This window comes from Zootoca vivipara, chromosome 2 (assembly GCF_963506605.1).
Source record: "Zootoca vivipara chromosome 2, rZooViv1.1, whole genome shotgun sequence".
NCBI lineage: Eukaryota > Metazoa > Chordata > Lepidosauria > Squamata > Lacertidae > Zootoca > Zootoca vivipara.
Window position 1 is genome coordinate 49,890,709 of NC_083277.1, and position 18,219 is coordinate 49,908,927.

The window sequence follows — 18,219 nt, forward strand, 5'->3', positions numbered from 1 at the left end:
AAAAGATCAGCCTCCTAATGGTTGCAGGATTTGATCTAATTTTGTGCCAGATACTCAGTTATTGGTAAGTTCTCCATATAATTTGAGGGCTGAAAGACATGGAAATGTACACTATCCTAGACAGTAGGAACCACCGTATTTTCCCGTCTATAAGATGCCCCCATGTATAAGTCGCCCCCTATTTTTGGGGATTCCGATTTAAGAAAATAGGGGAAGATGTATCTGTGTATAAGACGCCCCCTAATTTTCAACATTATTTTTTAGGGAAAAAACCTAGTCTTATACATGGAAAAATACAGTAATATATGTACAGGGGCTAATGTCAATAGGACTAAAATGAGGCCAGTAGAGCCTATGCACCAGGGCGCATAGGAATGTAGGAAGCTGTGTTATACTGACTCAGCCATTGGTCCATCTAGTTCAGTATTGTCTATATTCAGTGAGTGACACTCCATGTTTTCAGATAGGAGACTTTTCTCCAACTCTGCTTGCAGATGTCAGGGATACTCTACCACTGATACTTTCTCCTGGTACCCAACCCCCTCCCAATTGTTCACTTTTATTTAATGGTATCTGGCTGATAAGACTTGCTTTTTGCAGTATGAATGTGCTTTGCATAATGTAATGAATCACAAGCTTTTCAATATAGTTATGTAGTTGAGATACTCTAAAACATAAGCAGTTTCTGTGTGTGTGTTTTGAGGAGAGCTGCCAGCACTTAGCCTGTGGTCCACAGAATTATTAAATGCAGTCTATAAAGAAGGCAATTCCGCTCTCTCTGTTTTTTTAAAAAAGCTTTATTGCTGCAGATAAGTGACTATATTTGTTAATTTAACAAGCTCGGCTGTTTACTTGTGAAGAAAGCTGACCGGCCATGTTGCATGATAAACATTTTCCTCTGTATTTTTATTATTACACAGAATGTAGACATTTCAAGACCTCCCGAGGAAGCCCTTGTAACTGTCCCTGCTCACCAGTGAAGCCCGTGTCCTGATCAGCTATGAAACGTGTGGTGCTTCTTTTCATCATATTATACTAAAATTATTTCAATCGTTCCAATCACTTTGGAATCATCCACAGATAATATCAGTTTTTGTGTAGCTCGTGGCTTTTAGAAATCAGACAATCAAATCTTATTTTCCCCTACTCCCTGGATTGGAACTAATTGGCTGAGCCATCTGATTACTGGCTTCTTTGATATAACACTTGATCAATTGGTGATTGCTAATTTTAAACCTGATTTTTTTATGTCCATTAAGGCTTGATCGAACTCTCAAACCCTGTTGGGAGATAATATGGGGCAGTTTTCTATTAATGAGTACAGTGGTGCCTCGCTTAACGAACTCCCTGTAAGACGACATTTTCGCTTAAAGAAAGGATTTTTCTAGCGGAGGTTGCCTCGCTAGACGAATTCGTTTTACGAAAAATTCGTCTAGTGAATCGCGGTTTCCCATAGGAATGCATTGAAATTCAATTAATGCGTTCCCATGGGCAAAAAAAAATTCAAAAAAATGCAATGCATTATGGGATTCACTAGACGAATTTTTCGTTTTAAGAATAGACCCGTGGAACGAATTAAATTCGTCTAGCGAGGCACCACTGTATTTTTCTTTACTCTGGAGTGATTGGATTGTTTTACATAGAGGAGCATAATTAATAGTTTTTCTACAGTTAGTTCCTCAGCTAGTGAATAGTGTCAGCAATGTAGATAGCCTGCTAATTCATAGAATCATAGAATTATATGACTGTTTAATAGTAGCTCTCTTGTGGAAAATAGTGTACTTGCCCCTGACTTTGTGGAAGATGTATTTCTGTGATTTCAAAAAAGGTCTGCAAAATTTAATCTATTATGGGATTGATTTAAAGTTTAATTTGTAGTTAAACAGCAATTTAAAAGAGGCCTTTCTATTTTCATTCACATGAGAGGGAAAGCCTCTTCTAAGATGTTGTCTGCTATAACATAACATTATACAAGAACAAAAGAAATATGCTTTTATTTTATTCAGATGCAATTTCTGAAAATTTCATGAATTTTAGTCCGCTAATCAATAGATTAAATCAGTCAACTAATGTGTTTTTAATTGGGTGGCAGCCTTAATTTATAATTTATAATTTATATGAAGAGGAGTCATGTTGGGGGTTGGGGCTGGAGAATCAGTTTCGGTGGTGCTGATACTTACATTGCTTAGATCAGGAGTGGCTAACCCATCAGCCAAGAGGTTTGATGGCTTCTTATTTGAAACGTTTTTGGCAATTTATCTCCCCATCCCACTTCAACAGAACAAAGAAAACCAATGGCATCAGCACCACAGTGAATAAATAAAATGAATTTGTGGGAATTTTGAGTGGGGGAAGTGGGACTTTGAGGGAAAACAATCAGCTAAAAGTACATAAAAGAAAATACAAATAGAATGAATTGGGGAAGGAAAGAAATGGGTTGACTTTAGATGGAAAGATAATAAAAGGGATTAATTTCCTTCTTTGGCCTTAGCCCACTTTACCATGATTCTTGCAGCGTTGGGCATGGGTCAATGCACCCCTTGGCTGGAAAAGGTTAGCCATCCCTGGCTTAAACCCAGGAATTTTAGTTTTGTAAGATTGATATCACAATCATGGTGATATCTAGTGGCAAAGGAAGGGAAAGGAGCACATATCCTTGTGAATCTCTAGGAGGTCTTACATTTGAGAACTGAAAGAAAACTGTTCTGCAGAGATCCTAGATACTGGATTTTTTGTTCTTCAGGACTGGTTAAGATTTCTGTATCTATGTATATCTTGGATTCCATTAAGAGGTTTAACTGATGGCAGTCTCAAAGGCCAGATGCAAGACCTGTAACACCCTACAGTGCTTTGATTAGGGATCTCATGTCTTTCCTGGATAATAGTCAAGATCAGGCATATGCAAACTCAGCCCTCCAGATGTTTTGGGAGTACAGTTCCCATCATCCCTGTCCACTGGTTCTGTTAGCTAGGGATCATGGGAGTTGTAGTCCCAAAACATCTGGAGGGCCGAGTGCCTATGCCTGGTCAAGGTAATACAGGGAGGAGAAGATTTGGAAGATCAGGCTACATAGTATGAAACCCTAGCACAACCATCCCCAAACTTTGCCCCTCCAGATGGTTTGAACTACAATTCCCATCTTCCCCGACCACTGGTCCTGTTAGCTAGGAATCATGGGAGTTGTAGGCCAAAACATCTGGAGGGCCGCAGTTTGAGGATGCCTGCCCTAGCAGCTTAAATCAAGAGCCATTTTGGTAAGAGTGTGTGTTCTCATCTCACATTTTGTGTTTGAAGAGTACAGATACTACCAATATCTTCATTCTAAGAGATTTAGTTCATTCTTGTTAACTGAAACCTATCTATTTCACTTAAGGGTAGAATAACAGTTCATTTTTTTTGTAGTCTCCGAGAAGGAGAATAACAGCTGTTATGCAGTGTATCTGAATAAGTGCATGCCTATGAAAGCTCATGCCAATGACAAACTTAGTTGGTCTCTAAGGTGCTACTGGAAGGAATTTTTAAAACTGTTATACTGCTAGTGGCTAGCAGGCCTTGCTGAAAACTGATACATGTACAGGTGACATATGAATGTCATCTTCTTACTTCTTTGATCTCTGTTCTGCACCAGGTAGTCAGTTTGTAGAAGTTGATGTGTGGAATGGAAAATGTATTAGCAGCATTTTTCTTTAAAGTTGCCATGAACCATGCAAACCTACACTGGAGCAGGTACAATCATAGGATGCCATGGGTATGTGCCTTACACATTTGTGTTTTGTACTTCCATTGAAGAGTAGAATGACTCCTTTCTCCTACAAAGAGATGAATTCACTGCTCCCGAATCTGTTACCTGGAAATCTCACTTTTGGGGAGATGTACCACTTCTGATGTGGGACGCGGGTGGCACTGTGGGTTAAACCACAAAGTCTAGGGCTTGCCGATCAGAAGGTCGGCGGTTCGAATCCCCTTGACGGGGTGAGCTCCCGTTGCTTGATCCGTGTCCCTGCCAACCTAGCAGTTTGAAAGCACGTCAAAAGTGCAAGTAGATAAATAGGTACCACTACAGTGGGAAGCTAAACGGCGTTTCCGTGTGCTGCTCTGGTTCGCCAGAAGCGGCTTTGTCATGCTGGCCACATGACCGGGAAGCTGTACACCGGCTCCCTCAGCCAATAATGCGAGATGAGTGCTGCAACCCTAGAGTCAGTCACGACTGGACCTAATGGTCAGGGGTCCCTTTACCTTTACCACTTCTGATGGTGGAGAAAAGTTGGTTCAGGCTTTTAGAATAAAGTGATGGTGTGCTTGATGATAGGTAAAGATCATTGGGGCACTCATTAGAGCTCCTTGGGTACACATCTGTCTGGCTCATTGACATGACAGAATGTTCATATTGTGCGGAGGAGTTGAGTATCGGATGCAGTTGGACTGGACAAACTCTGAAAACTCCAATAGGAGTTTAAATGTGTGAGGAATGTTGGAAGCTGCTCTTGGTCCATGTAAGCCCAGTATTGCAGTAGCTCAGGGCCATCTCATTTCTTGCTGCGCTGTAGCCGCGCGGCGCCCCCCTGCTGGGCCGACGCCCTGGCACCCCGCACCACCCAGACTACCCCTAGATCCAGCCCTGCAGTAGCTCTCTAGGGTCACAGGCAGAGGTATTTTGTATTGCCCGCTAGCTGAGATCTCAGGGATTGAACTTGGGATCTTCTGCATACAATGCATGGTGTCTACCTTGTCCAATAGCCCTGATCTGAACACAACTAGAAAACGATTTGTGCATTTCATTACACTCTGTAGTGGTAACACAAAGCCTATGTATAAATGGCTTTTTTTGGCCTGAGCAAAAACTATGTAGGGCAGTTTAACTTGACCTCAAGGATCAGGTAGCAACTTGCATCCAATGGCTGCTGCTAGAATGACTGTGGTCTAGGATAGACTGAGCTTCTAGGATAGAGATTTGCAATTGGCAGCCTTTGAGTCCCTGAGGGGTGATTTTTGGTTGTTCAGACATTCTGCTTGTGTGTAAAAACAAATTGCAAGTGGGGAGAAGTGCACTAAGCTTCACCCACTGTTTTCCTCAACACTTGAGTCACCAAGGTGTTGCTGGGCTACAACTCCCATCATCCCTAACCGCTGGTCCTGCTAGGTAAGGATGATGGGGGTTGTAGTCCAACATATGGAAACCTAAAGTTGAGAAAGACTGATCTAACATGTACAACCTCTTGTATCCGTGGAGGCTTCCTTAAGCAATTTCGAACCTTTATCTTCCTGGGTCCCTAATCACACTGGAAGCCTCCATGACTGTAGGAGTTTGTCTGCTTCTGATGTTTAACATCCCAACTTATGGAGGGTGATGGAGCCGGAGCTTAGCAATTTGTCTCTGCTTGCTTGTTGCTTTCACATGCCACTGGAATGCCTGAAGACTAGTATGTTGAGTATTCAATGTGTCGTGACATATCTTATCTGTCATGAGAGATGGTAGTAGCTCGTTGCCTAATACAATTATTGGTTTAAAGGGAAGGAAAAGTATTGTGTTCAGGCATTGTAGTTGGGTACAAACTTGTGACTCTCAAGGATCTCTCCCTCTTGTGCATTGCATTGACTGTGATAACAAAAACACTTCATTTTGTTTGTTCAATCAGCTAGCAGCATGTGCTTATGTTGGTAGTTCCCAGTGAACACTGGAAAAAAAACAGACTTTTACCTAGGGGTACATAAGGGGCCCAGAGGCCTAAAACCAAGCATTCAAAGTGCAAATGCACCCATATTGGGATCTCTTGAGTTGATAAGCTGGTGTTCAGAACAATGGAACTGAAGACTGATGCATATTCAGAAATGTATTCTGGAATGATGGAACCTGTTACAATACATGAATATATAGAGGAACCAGATAAGAGAAAATATTGTGATTTTATACAACCCAACTCTATGTATATTTCCTGGGAAGCGAGGCATCACTGATATCGGTGGGTCTTATGCTAAAGTAAATGTGCATAGGATTACAGCCTTAATTTTACCATATTTCCATGAACTAGCAAAGGAAAGCCCGTAGGTAGTGAGAAGTGTTCAGGAATTGGCCAAAGGGCAAGCATTGTTTTCGAGTGAAGTATATAAAACTTGCTGTCTTGTTCTCTTTTCAGAATGTATGCATCAGCCGCTCTCGAGAAGAAGCTTTGAGGACTGTACCTAATCATTTGTAGCAGCCTTGACCTCCCCTTGCCAGCACCGTCCCAAACTACAGAAGCAGTGCTAAGGAAACCACTCAGGGACCTGAGAATGAAGGCAGCCTTCAAGGAAGCCAAGCAACACAGACATGCAAGCACTCCTCCTCTTCTCGAAGACGATGTTTCAACTGCCTGGGTCTGGCACAAGGCAAAGTTGGCATTAAATGGACCACCAATATTTGTAAAACAGAGAATGAAATTGCTTTTAAATTAATATATGTTGTCTTTATCCTGTTGTTCTTCGACTGTGGATGTTAAAAGTATGAAATGCTGGTGTCGCTCTTAATGCTGTATCTTAACTTCAGCTTTCTTCTGCAATACTTTCCTAAGCCTTTCTTGCTGTGATTTCCTGTTTTATTCCTATATTATATATAAAATCTTTACTGAACATAGAACAGGTGTTTCTTCAACTGAGAATTTTTCCGACTATTTATTTTAGTATACAACAAAAGGTACCACCAGTCTCTTTGTGAGATATATTAATCCAGTTAATATATCAATTTTAGCAACAAGCAGTGTTTGTCCACTTCAAGTCGTTGCTTTGCAGTGAAACATTTGATATTTTTTTTGGGTAGCTGCACTAATTTCTAGGTAATTTTACTAAAGGCTTCACTTGATGCTTAACATCATTTAATGGAAAGCCAGAATAGGTAATATTTTCCCAAGTGCACTCCATCTATCTTGTTGAAATGTTCCATAACTCCTGGGTTATTATTATTTTTTGAATAGTTTGTGAATAATTTCCTTTCCACATCATGCATATGGCAAACCTATTTTGTCTGCTTATTGAGAACCGCATATTTTACTTAACTATTTTTACCTGGGTTTTTCTTTTTCTTTTACACTTCCTCAAACTCCAAACCCCAAGCAGAGAAGCCTATGAAAAGGGAGCAGATAGTGATGCAATAAAACAATTCACATGGTGGTTACCAGAGGTGAATGGCAATAACAGTGCAGGGAAGGTGCAAGACAAATTACTAGAGAGACCAAATTATTATAAAGCACTCCTGAGTTATTGGCATTAATGCAAGCTTGTTCCCACCCATCTTCTTGAACCAGTCACAGATGAAGTATTACCTGTTTTGAGTTTTTATTTTTATTATGTATTGGTGATATTTAAGTTAAAAGGCATTGGATGGGTAAGATGAAAGTGATCCTTTATTGCATATCTTCTACTTCATTGATGAGAACAGGATTTCACATTCATAAATGGAAACAACCTTCCATCCCCCCGCAAAAAAGAGGACTCAGGATTTTTTCTTTCCGTGAACCTTAAGCAGCCACATCTTGGCCTCGGTGCATTCCTTGAGTGGAGCTCAAGAGCATAGTGAAGAACGGGCCCTCTAGGATTTTCAAGTATTTATATGCAAAGAGGGATACTATGCTGTAAGTGAACTTGTGAAATTGGATCAGTCCTGCTTTAGGGTCACAACCCAACAGGGACATGCTCCAGATATATCCTGTTGAAATGAATGGGAGGCGTATGAAAGAAAATCCTGTTAGTGATAAAACTTCATGCATGTTAGGCCAGTTGTGTTTGTTGTACTAAGCCAACGTATAGTGTAAATAATCCGTCCATGTGATACAAATCAGCAAGCAGCAGATTAGGTGCCTGTTTTTCTTGAACTGAAGAAAGCTTTGTCCCGTGTGATTTGAATGCTTTTTTTGCCTTGCTGTCTGTGCTGGTACCTCATCGAACCTTGCCCATGCTGTTAATGTTAAGAGTTCTCTGCAATGGACTATGTAAGCTTTGCCAAGTGGGGACTTGTTTATGTGGCTGGGTGCTATAATGTAACATACTGCCGTGTTGTTCATTTCTTTAATAAGGTAGCTTAGCAATATATTCAGCGTTCTGGAGATAAGCCATAAACCAACCTTATTTCAGAAACATAAAAAGGACTATGTTAAACTATCCGACACTTCAAAAGCGCTTTAGCTGTACTCCATCCTTTAAGATAATATGCCTTGACATCACAATGTATTTATTCAGGTAGATCACTACTTACTGGAGTAGATGAAAAGGGAGAGCTCTGCTATTGGCCCACAGTACAGTGTCAGCTGGAGAAGGGGTTTTTGGGTAATGGCTTGAATCACAGATGAATCGTGTCAACAGCCTAGCCCTAACTTCTCTAGATGTGAGCCACAAATTATTATTATTAATATTATTATTATTGGCTACTTAGTGGGCTTGAGTTCATCCCTGAAAAGTTGAGGATTCACCAGCAGAAAATTGTGCAGGTATAACTTTGGATTTTAAGTGGTAAACGTGGTTCCTGTAAGAAAATACTCTCCTCTGAGTTAGCTACGCCTGCAAGCTAGCCTTCATAGGTGGGTGTAGTATTTTCTTCTAACCTTTTCTTAACCAGAAGTATTTGCTTTCTCCCGACCGCCCCAAACTTCATATTTCTCAATGTGCTGTAAAACTGTGGTTAAAAATTTTATGTATAGTAGATATTTTTATAGGCTACATCTAAATATACTGTGATAACAGTAGTTTCTTCTATTTACAAGATTGTATAACTGAAAAAATCGTTGTGTGCAAGAATAAATTATAAATGTATGTTGATACTTGAAAATACTTGGAAGCAATGTTTGGTTTTAAGCAGCCCTGCTGTATTTACATATGTTTTTTAAAAGTGTCGCTGGCACTTTGAGACTAGCAGAAACAGGTGACTGCTTCTTTTAAACACCTACTCCTTCTTCAACCATAATTTATTTACCCCCTGCCATTACTCTTAAACGACTCTTCTTTTAGGCTGCCATTGCTGGTGTTTAAATAGCACTGTCATTGTTTCAGGTTGTTTCCTGGAAAAGCTGGATTAATTTGGATCAAAGAGAATCAGAACCTTATTTCTAGCTATCTTTCTGCAATTTTTTACATCAAAGAGTGCTATTTATTTAATGTAGTGATGCAAGTGTAGCATTGTATCCTGACATGTCCATTTTATAGGGCATAGAACCCACATGGTTCGTAGCTGCTGAGACAAAAGGAAAGCATTAGGATAATGACAAACTCTGTTGTCTTCATGACTGCTGTATGATAATTCTATGAGCGCACACCCCTCTCTTTTCTTAATTCATTGTAGCAGTTTTTGACCAGAATACATTGTCTTAATGTATGCCTTTTAAAAATGCCTGTGACTAGGGTAAAGCCCACTAATAGAGCCGACAACAGCAGTACAGTCCCCCTGTTATGTAACAAATCTTCTATAACTCTCATCACTTTCCTAGCTGCCATCACTCATCACTCTTTCCTCAGCCACCCCTTCTTTCCATCTTTTCCATCTTCCTCTGTGCTTGCATCATTCCTTTTAAACCGAATTGTTCACTCCACAGAGAATAACCACCTCTTAACAGATTTTAACTCGCTGGTTCCACAAAGTCAGGGTTTATAAGATACTGAGATGATGGATTCCTTTCATTTTTGTTTAGGATGGAGATAATTGCGGTTAGGGAGTAATCTGTTAATTGTGCCTCATAAGTTGGAGGCTTTAAATGCTTAAAGCAGACTGAACTCCACCCTGCTCAGTATTTAAAGCTCTCCTATTTTATCTTAGTCTCGAGTCTTCTGTTATTGACAAAATCTAAAAACATTGAAAATGGTGGGATGGATCCTTTTTTCACCCTATTCCAAACTTATTTTTGAAGGGTTGTTTTGTTCTTAACAAAATAACAGATAGAAAATGACCCTTCCTCCTGGTCAATACTTTTCCTCCTAGGACCAATGGGATGATCCTGGGATCAATTCTGCCCTGCTCACTCTATCTTGTGTAGTCTGCATTAACCACAGACTGGTGGCTAGGAAGGATCTGTGTAGAAGTGTTCTATTTTCCTTCAAAGTTACCAGGCATCTAACACTACAAATTCTTGAATGAATGTTTGTGTACCCGATGTTGAGAAATGAAATTCTGTGTAATGGGTGAGGGCACTGAGTTGGCAAGTACAAGTCATGCTTTGGTAACGTGGCACAAATCATTCATTTTAAGAATTTTAACTAATATAATTTAAGGTAATTATGGTATGTCAGTAGCTAGAAGTAAACCTGTGTGCCCAAGACCCAGCAAAGGGTTGGCTGTCATGTTCCCACTTCCCATTCTCCTGTGTGGCCAGCTTTCAGTTTCAAAGAATGTTGACGTGTCAAACCAATCAATTACAAACCATGGGCTATGAAGTTGTCTTGTTTAACCAGGGAGTTTTGTAGACATCACAAGCTGCTGTCTTGTAAATTATAGTATTGTTTTATTTCTTTTCTCAGCTGGTCAAGGAATTTTCACTTTCCTTTACCATCCTATGATGTTTGGAAATAAGCTGACAAAGTAGTGCAGGAATGCGGAAACTTAGGCCTGGGCGGGAGGCAAAACTATCTCTGGACTTCCTAGTCCATACCTCCTACTGGCTTTGCACATGCTGTATTTTTTGTCTGATTAGACTGTGTTCTTGTAGCCTAATGCCTCTTGCTTGCCTGCATGAAGAATAGAGAGTGTGTGTGTCTGTGTGTGTAGAAACTAGCCTGATTTACAAAAGTTAAATTGAGTTGCCTCTCTGCCTCTTCCAACACTCGCATGCACTGCCAAGAAGGATGTGTGGCCCTTGAGCTGAAAAGGATTCCTGATGGCAGTGTAAATAAAGAAATAGTTTAAACGTTACAGAAATTGTTTAAATGTTACAGAAGGCAGTTGGCAATTTTCTGTAATGCTTCTGTAATGTTAGTCAGTGCTAACCAGATGGAGGGAAATAAATTATGGAATAAATAATGAAACCTACATTCCAATAGGAAATACCTTAGTTAATACAGTGTTACTTTTACTTGTAGCTCTAGGAAGTGGCCTAATATGGCCAGAGGTACATTCTGAATTCATGGAAGATTTACAGATTGCTGTTACCAAGGAAGTTGCCTGAGAATTCAGTTTATATCAGGCCAGTGTTGAGCCCAGAGTCATTTTTCAACTTCCTAATTTCCTGAAATATCTGGATAATCACCCAGAGTCCTAGCTGACAAATCTCATGTAGACTACCATGACAGACCTATATTTAATTTAGTATTACCTCAGTGTTAAAAAAGTAATTTACAAATGCATAGTGGTATTTGTAGCTGTGGAAACTTGTGCTTTTGCCTATAAAAACAAACTCCTAGGAAGTATTGTACTGCCTGACTCTTTAGCCAAAGTGTCTGCTGCTGATGCCTAGAGAATAAATATTTTTAGTAACCTATGAAACCTGGCACATGGGAAAGATACGTCTTGCAGCAAGCTGGACTTAACAAATCATGTGACTTTCAACAAGAGTGAGGCTAGATTTGCAGCTATCAAAACAAAGAGTTTCCACAGTAGGGATATTTCAAGTTGCGAGTGGTGCGCTTCTGCCTTGAAGCATAACGCAACTTTCAAGAAGTAAAAATATTAAAGCTAAAGATTCTGTGTATCTTAAAAAGAATCATAAATGTTTAAAAATGTAGTCATGTGTCCCTGAGAGAGCATCCCAGGGGACCATAGCCTTCCTAATGGATACCAGAGCTTTAATGTTGGTGCCTCCAAAGCCTAGGGCTGAGCCAATGGCAGAACACTGTTGGCATTAGAGCTGAAAAGGGAGTGTTGCTGTGACATCGACACCCTGAGGATTAATTCCAAAGGACATCCATTTTAGGCCCCAAGGGAAGCCATTGCAGGGAAGGCAATATTTATGGTAGTGGAGGGGGGGAATTAGGAATACTTGGTTGCTAGGGCCCCTGCAGGCTAGCAAGAATATTCTCAAAGTCAGTGGTGGCTTGTGCTTAAGAGCCTGCTTTGTGGGTTAGTGCAGTGCTCCCCAACCTTTTTATCACCGCGGACCAGTCAACGTTTGATAATTTTACTGTGGCCCGCTGAGAGGGGGGGGGGCGTTGATTGTTTATATTTTATTTAGATTGTTTTGATTTAATAATTTTAATTTAATTGTATTTAATGATCCTTAGGCAGCCCGGTACCAATTGATCCACGGACCGCTACCGGTCCGTGGCCCGGGGGTTGAAGACCACTGGGTTAGTGTCCAAGTCCTTCGCTTTCAGACATCAAGGAGGGTAAAATAGGAAGGGTAGCATTTCAGATAATAGATGTATTTTTATTTAGCCTTCTAAGTTTTATCATTTCATATTTCCAATCAAGTAACAATCCATAATCAATACATCAGTTTGGCAGCATTCCTTCCCTGTTACCCCACATCCTCCCCACCCCACCCACCCCACAGTTTCAACATGCTGTACATGTTGTAGGGTGTTTCTGCCTAGCATAAAAATCTGTTATCCAGATCAAGATACAAGGTAGCGATGATTAGTTATCACATACTGTGTATTTAAATACTCCTACGGGACTAGCCTTCATCTTCTCAAGCGTGCTGAGGCGTTGACTATATTGGCTGGCAACGAGACCAAAGTTAGACCCAAACCACACAGGTCTTTAACAGCAGGTTCTTTGAAATGAGACCTGCCCAACATCCTTCATGAAAGGTGTGTTGCCCGGTCTCATGCATGCTTATTTAGATGTGTGCCCAACTGCATTTAAGTCAAGTTCTACCTCACCGTGTGCCCAATACAGATGGATACCTGGAAAAATAAATGACAAGATGTCACCTTCTCCCCCACTTACACATCCATAAACAAACTAAGTTTGGAGTTCTATTTGTCTTCCAACACTGAGGACAGGACAGCATCCTCAAAGGGAGCAGGTACATGGCACACATACACACAACTTTGTTCTCTAGCACTTCACTTCCTCACTCACTGGGTTGCAGATAGGGGGTCTGTGGTAGCTGTAGTCTAATAAGGAAAGGCCCACATGTTTTTAAATTAAAAAACAAACAAAACGACTACTTTGTCTTTTAGATGGGGCTTCATTCATGAACAGCAAAGCAAGAACAACTTAAAAGGCTGTAAACTTGCTGGATTGAGGGCCTGAAAAGCACCGTAATCAATCGATGCCCATTTTTATTAATTAAAAATAGCAATATTTGTAGCTCAGAATCAACCGAAAGAAAACTCAAATTATTTAATTTGATGGACGTTAAAAACTGCCTAGCCATTTCACTTTATTTGAAGGGTAGTACCCTTCGATAATCTCTTTCACCTCTTGAGCAAAATATACATCATATACATAATTTCCCCCCCAAATGGATAACTACATTCAAGTAACCACGTACACAATTTACATTTTCCCTACTGCAGAGAAAGTCATTTACATATGATTCACAAGGATACTTAAACTCAACCATGCACAATGAAGCTACCGCCAGTTGCCAAAGAATGAGCACAATTAGTCACTATTGAGTGTTGTTCGGAATGAAGGGAAAGAGAAGACGGTATCCTTTGATCACATTTCGGATGGAGTGCTCGAAAACTTCCGTTTTGCAGCAGTACCTGAAAGTTCCTCTGTGCTGATAAACTATTTCTCTAAAATGCGTTCAAATTTAGGATTGGTAAAAGAGAACCCAGCAAATGCAGATTGATCCATAGAGTCTATTAGGTTTTTGTCACTGTATGATAGCCGTGGCTTCTCACTCAAAAACTCTCTGTCAAAATTGCTGTAGTCACTTGCTGATTTCTGTACAGAAGAGAAGCAAAGGACCGAAAGAAAGAAAAAAATTAGTCAAAGTGGCTTCGATCCATCTTGCCCTTGCTCAGTAGGAGTCCCATTTCATTATAATAAGCTCAGACAAACAACTGCAGCATGAGTTCGGTTGGCTGCACTGCTCCAGCAAGTAGTAAGTAGGAATTTATTACACATCAGGTAGAGATTGTTTTATCAAACTATTACCTGTAATGTCTAGTAATACTTGAATCCAGAAAGTCATGCATATCTACCATCTATCCATAATTTGCTACCAGTAAGAAATAGGATCAACCACATACTGGGGGCACAAAGGTTCCAGCTTCAATTCCAGATACCTTCCAGACCCAGTCAGAAACACACTATGGTTGGGATGGAGAGGGGAATACATTATACATCAGAAATGGGCAGTTTTATCAATTGGAGAGCCAGTACAGCAGAGGAAGATGGGTTAAAATCCCCTTTCAAGGAAAATCGTCATCTGCAGCAAAAGCACAGCGACAAAATAAAGAATATATACTCTTAATATTTGGGAGCAGTTACAGTCTTAGACTAAATGGGCCCATTCATTTAGTGATTGATCCCAAGGAAGAATTAGCAGATAACCTCAAACACAATAAATCTACACCAGTAATCTGCTTCTTTCTTCAAATCACAGCTGTTCTGTTCTGATAGTAAGAGCATTAGGCTGAGTAATAAAAGATAAAAACAAGGTGAGCTACAGAGTCTCGAGGAATCTGATATCTGGAGCTTCAGATATGAACTAGCCTGACCCACATCTCCTGGATTAATGGAACTTTCTAAGAGGAGAAAAGAAAAGCAAGAGAAATTCTCATGGGTTGGAGGCAATGTTCTTGTTCTGCTTAGATCGCTGGGTTGTACTTCTGAGTGTTCTTTGATTCTACAAATCATCTCTGGAGTCTTCCCATGTCTAATGCTGCCAAAAATCCCCACGATGTGCTTAGCTGGTTTTTCTTGTGAGCGTAGAAGGCATTCTGTCTACCATGTGGCTGCTAGGAACACAGGAAGCTGAGGCAGACCAGAAGTCCATTAAATTCAGAATTTGGACTACAATTTTTGTTTTGGACTACAATTCCCATCTTCCCCAACCACTGGTCCTGTTAGCTAGGGATCATGGGAATTGTAGGCCAAAACATCTGGAGGGCCGCAGTTTGGGGATGCCTGGTCTATGCTGACAGGCACTAGCTCTCCTCCTGCCTGAGCATATGTGATATTTTTTAAAGTGAGGTCTTTTCAGTTTTAAGTAAATAAGTGCAGGTTTTTTTTAAGGTAAAGGGAAGGATTTTTCTCAAAAAAACGGTAAACACAGATCTTGGACAATCAGTAGGCACCCTCCTTCAGATTCCCAGAATTCAACTAAAACTGAAGGGAAGATATCATGAGGTGATTCCTTCCATGTGGCTTCTTTAGATTAGTCAGCACAGGGGCTGGAGAGGCTGTGGAGTGCATGAAAAAAATTAAATGGGAAAAAACACACTCACACTCCAGCCAGGGCCACCTCAAAATGATCTGGTACATTAAATTTCTGAAGATCCCTGCAAAGCAGGCAGAAAGTTAGAGGCTTCGTAAGAACTTTTGAGAAACTGGAGGACAGGTTTTGACACAACATGAGAGTGAACAAACTTAGGACACGGAATGGAAATAGACTGATTTGTCCATGTCTGGGGTGATCCCATTATAGACTGTCTTGAGTTTCCTGGACAGGCAGGTGGAATGTCAATGCAAAAAGCACCACAGTTTTACACTTGGCTAGATTCAAAAGGATACCTACCACTTTGGGTTTGAAGGGCGGTTCCACTTCCCTCTTCTCAAGAGATGTCCAATTAATCGCTTTGAAGAAAGAATGATCTCTGATGTTTCCAGTTATTCCCAGTCGTCTTGTTGGATCCCTTTCAAACAACTACAAAATATAATGCGCATCTGGCTTCAGTTACTAGACCTGCAGATCACATTTCTAATAGAAACTATGACTTTAGCTGCTGTTCAGAAAAATAAGACGCTGGACTCAATGGAATCGATCTAGGGCAGCCATTGTGGCCAGTTCTAGTTGCTATTGCTGGCAGCTGCAAAAGGGAGAATGCTGATGGGGAGCTGCTGATGGGGAGAAGGGATGGTATGTATGCCATATGACCACCCAGTTGTTGTATATACAACATAATCTGCAACAAGGGGGCATATTATCACTAGGATGCATGTAACAATGCAACAAGACCCTCCAGTCCTGTAGCTGGTTATATGATTATTGATTATTTCACAAAAATCTCTGCCTGGAATGCAGGGCAAATGCACTTAAGATCTATTACTAGCTTAAGATATTCTCCAGTCCCCTTTCCATCTTCCCAAACAGAAAAACTATTTAGCCTTAGCAAGTGTATACCTTCTCTAGTATATCCTTAGATTCCTTGGTAATCCAGCGAGGGTAGTGAGGTGTGTCCACACGGATTGACTCAAATAACTCGTCCTCATCATCACCATGGAAAGGAGATTGTCCAATAAGCATCTCATACAGCAAGACTCCAAACGACCACCAGTCCACAGAAAATGTGTATTTTAGGCCTTGCAGGATCTGTTGTCGATACAAGAAAACAACAATGTAAAATGCAATGGGAAGCTTTCCTAACTGCTCAAGAGTTGTACAAATCAGGATTTTTTTGCTTTTCACCATTTAAAGCAATTTTTTCTCTGAGTCCTTTTATCACATCCTCAGTCCTTTTATCAGCATGAATCACCTTTGATTCATTGGCTGCATTGGGATTCAACAGTAAACTATTTACTTTTGAGTTTACCTCTGACAGGGAATGAGATGTGGGCTGTCATGTTTTTGCCCACCATGTTGTGTCAGATAGTAACATCCAATTGGGTTGAACAAGTTTACCTGTACTGAACATTCTGGCCTGAACCCATAATATGTACCACTATTTCAACTGTGGTATAAACTGTGAGCTTGAAGAACTCAGCATATAGATGGCTCAGGTGTAATTTTCTACTCAGGGTATGGTCATTCCCTCTCATACTGGGTTCCCTAAGCAATGTCTAACTAGGCTTTATTTAGAGCAGGGGTGGGAAATCTGTGAGCTTCCAGATGTCGGATTCCATCTCCCATCAGCCCCAGCCAGTATGGCCAATGGTCAGGCATAATAGGAATTCAGTAATACCAGGAGGATCAAAGATTAGCAACCCCTTCCTTAGGAGATAACACGAAACTCTATTAATTATATTTTCAGTAAGCCCACAACTTACATGTGGATTGTGTTCCATGCCCCTAAAGCCAAAATCATGTTTAGTCAAAACATTCTGGGTGCAACGGCGGATGAGATAGCCGGTCTTTTTCCCCAGATGCCTGCCCCCTTTAAAAAAAATATTACTATTATTATTAATAATAATATTTGCCAAGTGTGTAAAGTTGAATGCACACAAGTTAATTGTGGACTTAATGTGTGGACTTCAATGAATTCTCAATGACTATTTCAAGAGCTGGTATATTATACATGTATGTTCCTTACTTCAGGCGCTATGTAGTCTGGAGTACCACAGAAAGTTGTCGCCTTGTTCTCACCAAACACATTCTCTTTGCACATCCCAAAATCAGCAATTTTGATGTGACCTTCTTTATCAAGCATCACATTATCTAGTTTGAGGTCTCTGTGTGAAAAAATAAAACTAATCAGCACAACCATTCAAATTGGACAAAAGCACCCCAATGACTTAGCAATTGCATCCACTTAAAGGTATTTGCTTTCAACCTCATAGGATACTTTCAGCATTAATAAATGGTTAATGGCATGTCTACCAGAGTGGAGAAGACACTGAAGTTGGCAGATAAGTAAACAAATAATTTGCACAATATTTTTTGAATGAAAACTAAGGCAGAAGAAGGGCTCCAATGCTAACTCCATGTCAAAAGCATGAATTAAAATAAAAAGGGAATTGAAAATTAAGGCTTTTGAGGTAAAGGCGCCATGTAGAATCCTTAACGTGTCTACTCTGGGGCACAAGGAAATTTTGCATTGGCAACAAAGGCCTTCACCTCTAAATGATTCAACAAGTTGTGTTATTTATCACGCTTGCATCCAACACAGAAATATTGAGTTTTAGTCACATATTTTCTTTTTGCCTCTGGTGCATTTGTTTTCATTTACACAGCTCCATTATCAAGCTACATTAACAATAGTTCATTGCATTGTGCAATTAATTATAGCTTTAACCGGAGGGGTAAATGCTGCGAAAGAGTCAACAAGCAAAGCTCCAGCTATAGTCTGGGTTCTATCCTACAGACATGTGTTCATCATTTGCACTCTGGTCTTAGACAGCAGCCATAAGAACCAGTTGCCAGTAAACTTAAAGCACACTTCCAAAAAATGTACTGCCAAGAAGCCAGTAGCAGAGAATTAAGGATGCATGC

At 40.3% G+C, this 18,219-nt stretch overlaps 2 protein-coding genes across 8 annotated transcripts in view; one reads left to right on the plus strand and one right to left on the minus strand.

Annotated features, from left to right (window-relative positions):
• The window catches only part of PFKFB4 (6-phosphofructo-2-kinase/fructose-2,6-biphosphatase 4), an 81,733-nt gene extending 75,327 nt beyond the window's left edge, over positions 1–6,406 (plus strand). For 2 of the 4 annotated variants that reach the window (XM_035106180.2, XM_035106177.2), the window contains exons 14-15: positions 921–1,007; positions 6,136–6,406. In XM_035106180.2, coding sequence (XP_034962071.2) covers positions 921–980 — 60 coding nt within the window. In that variant the 3' untranslated portion in view covers positions 981–1,007; positions 6,136–6,406. The remainder of the gene's footprint in view (positions 1–920; positions 1,008–6,135) is intronic. The other 2 variants (XM_060271498.1, XM_035106178.2) reach the window with 2 other exon arrangements.
• A 6,197-nt stretch (positions 6,407–12,603) lies between these two features.
• The window catches only part of PRKCD (protein kinase C delta), a 60,963-nt gene continuing 55,347 nt past the window's right edge, over positions 12,604–18,219 (minus strand). For all 4 annotated transcript variants that reach the window (XM_035106175.2, XM_035106173.2, XM_035106174.2 and 1 more), the window contains 4 exons: positions 17,321–17,459; positions 16,195–16,383; positions 15,589–15,717; positions 12,604–13,790 (listed from right to left, as the gene is read on the minus strand). In XM_035106175.2, coding sequence (XP_034962066.1) covers positions 13,632–13,790; positions 15,589–15,717; positions 16,195–16,383; positions 17,321–17,459 — 616 coding nt within the window. In that variant the 3' untranslated portion in view covers positions 12,604–13,631. The remainder of the gene's footprint in view (positions 13,791–15,588; positions 15,718–16,194; positions 16,384–17,320; positions 17,460–18,219) is intronic.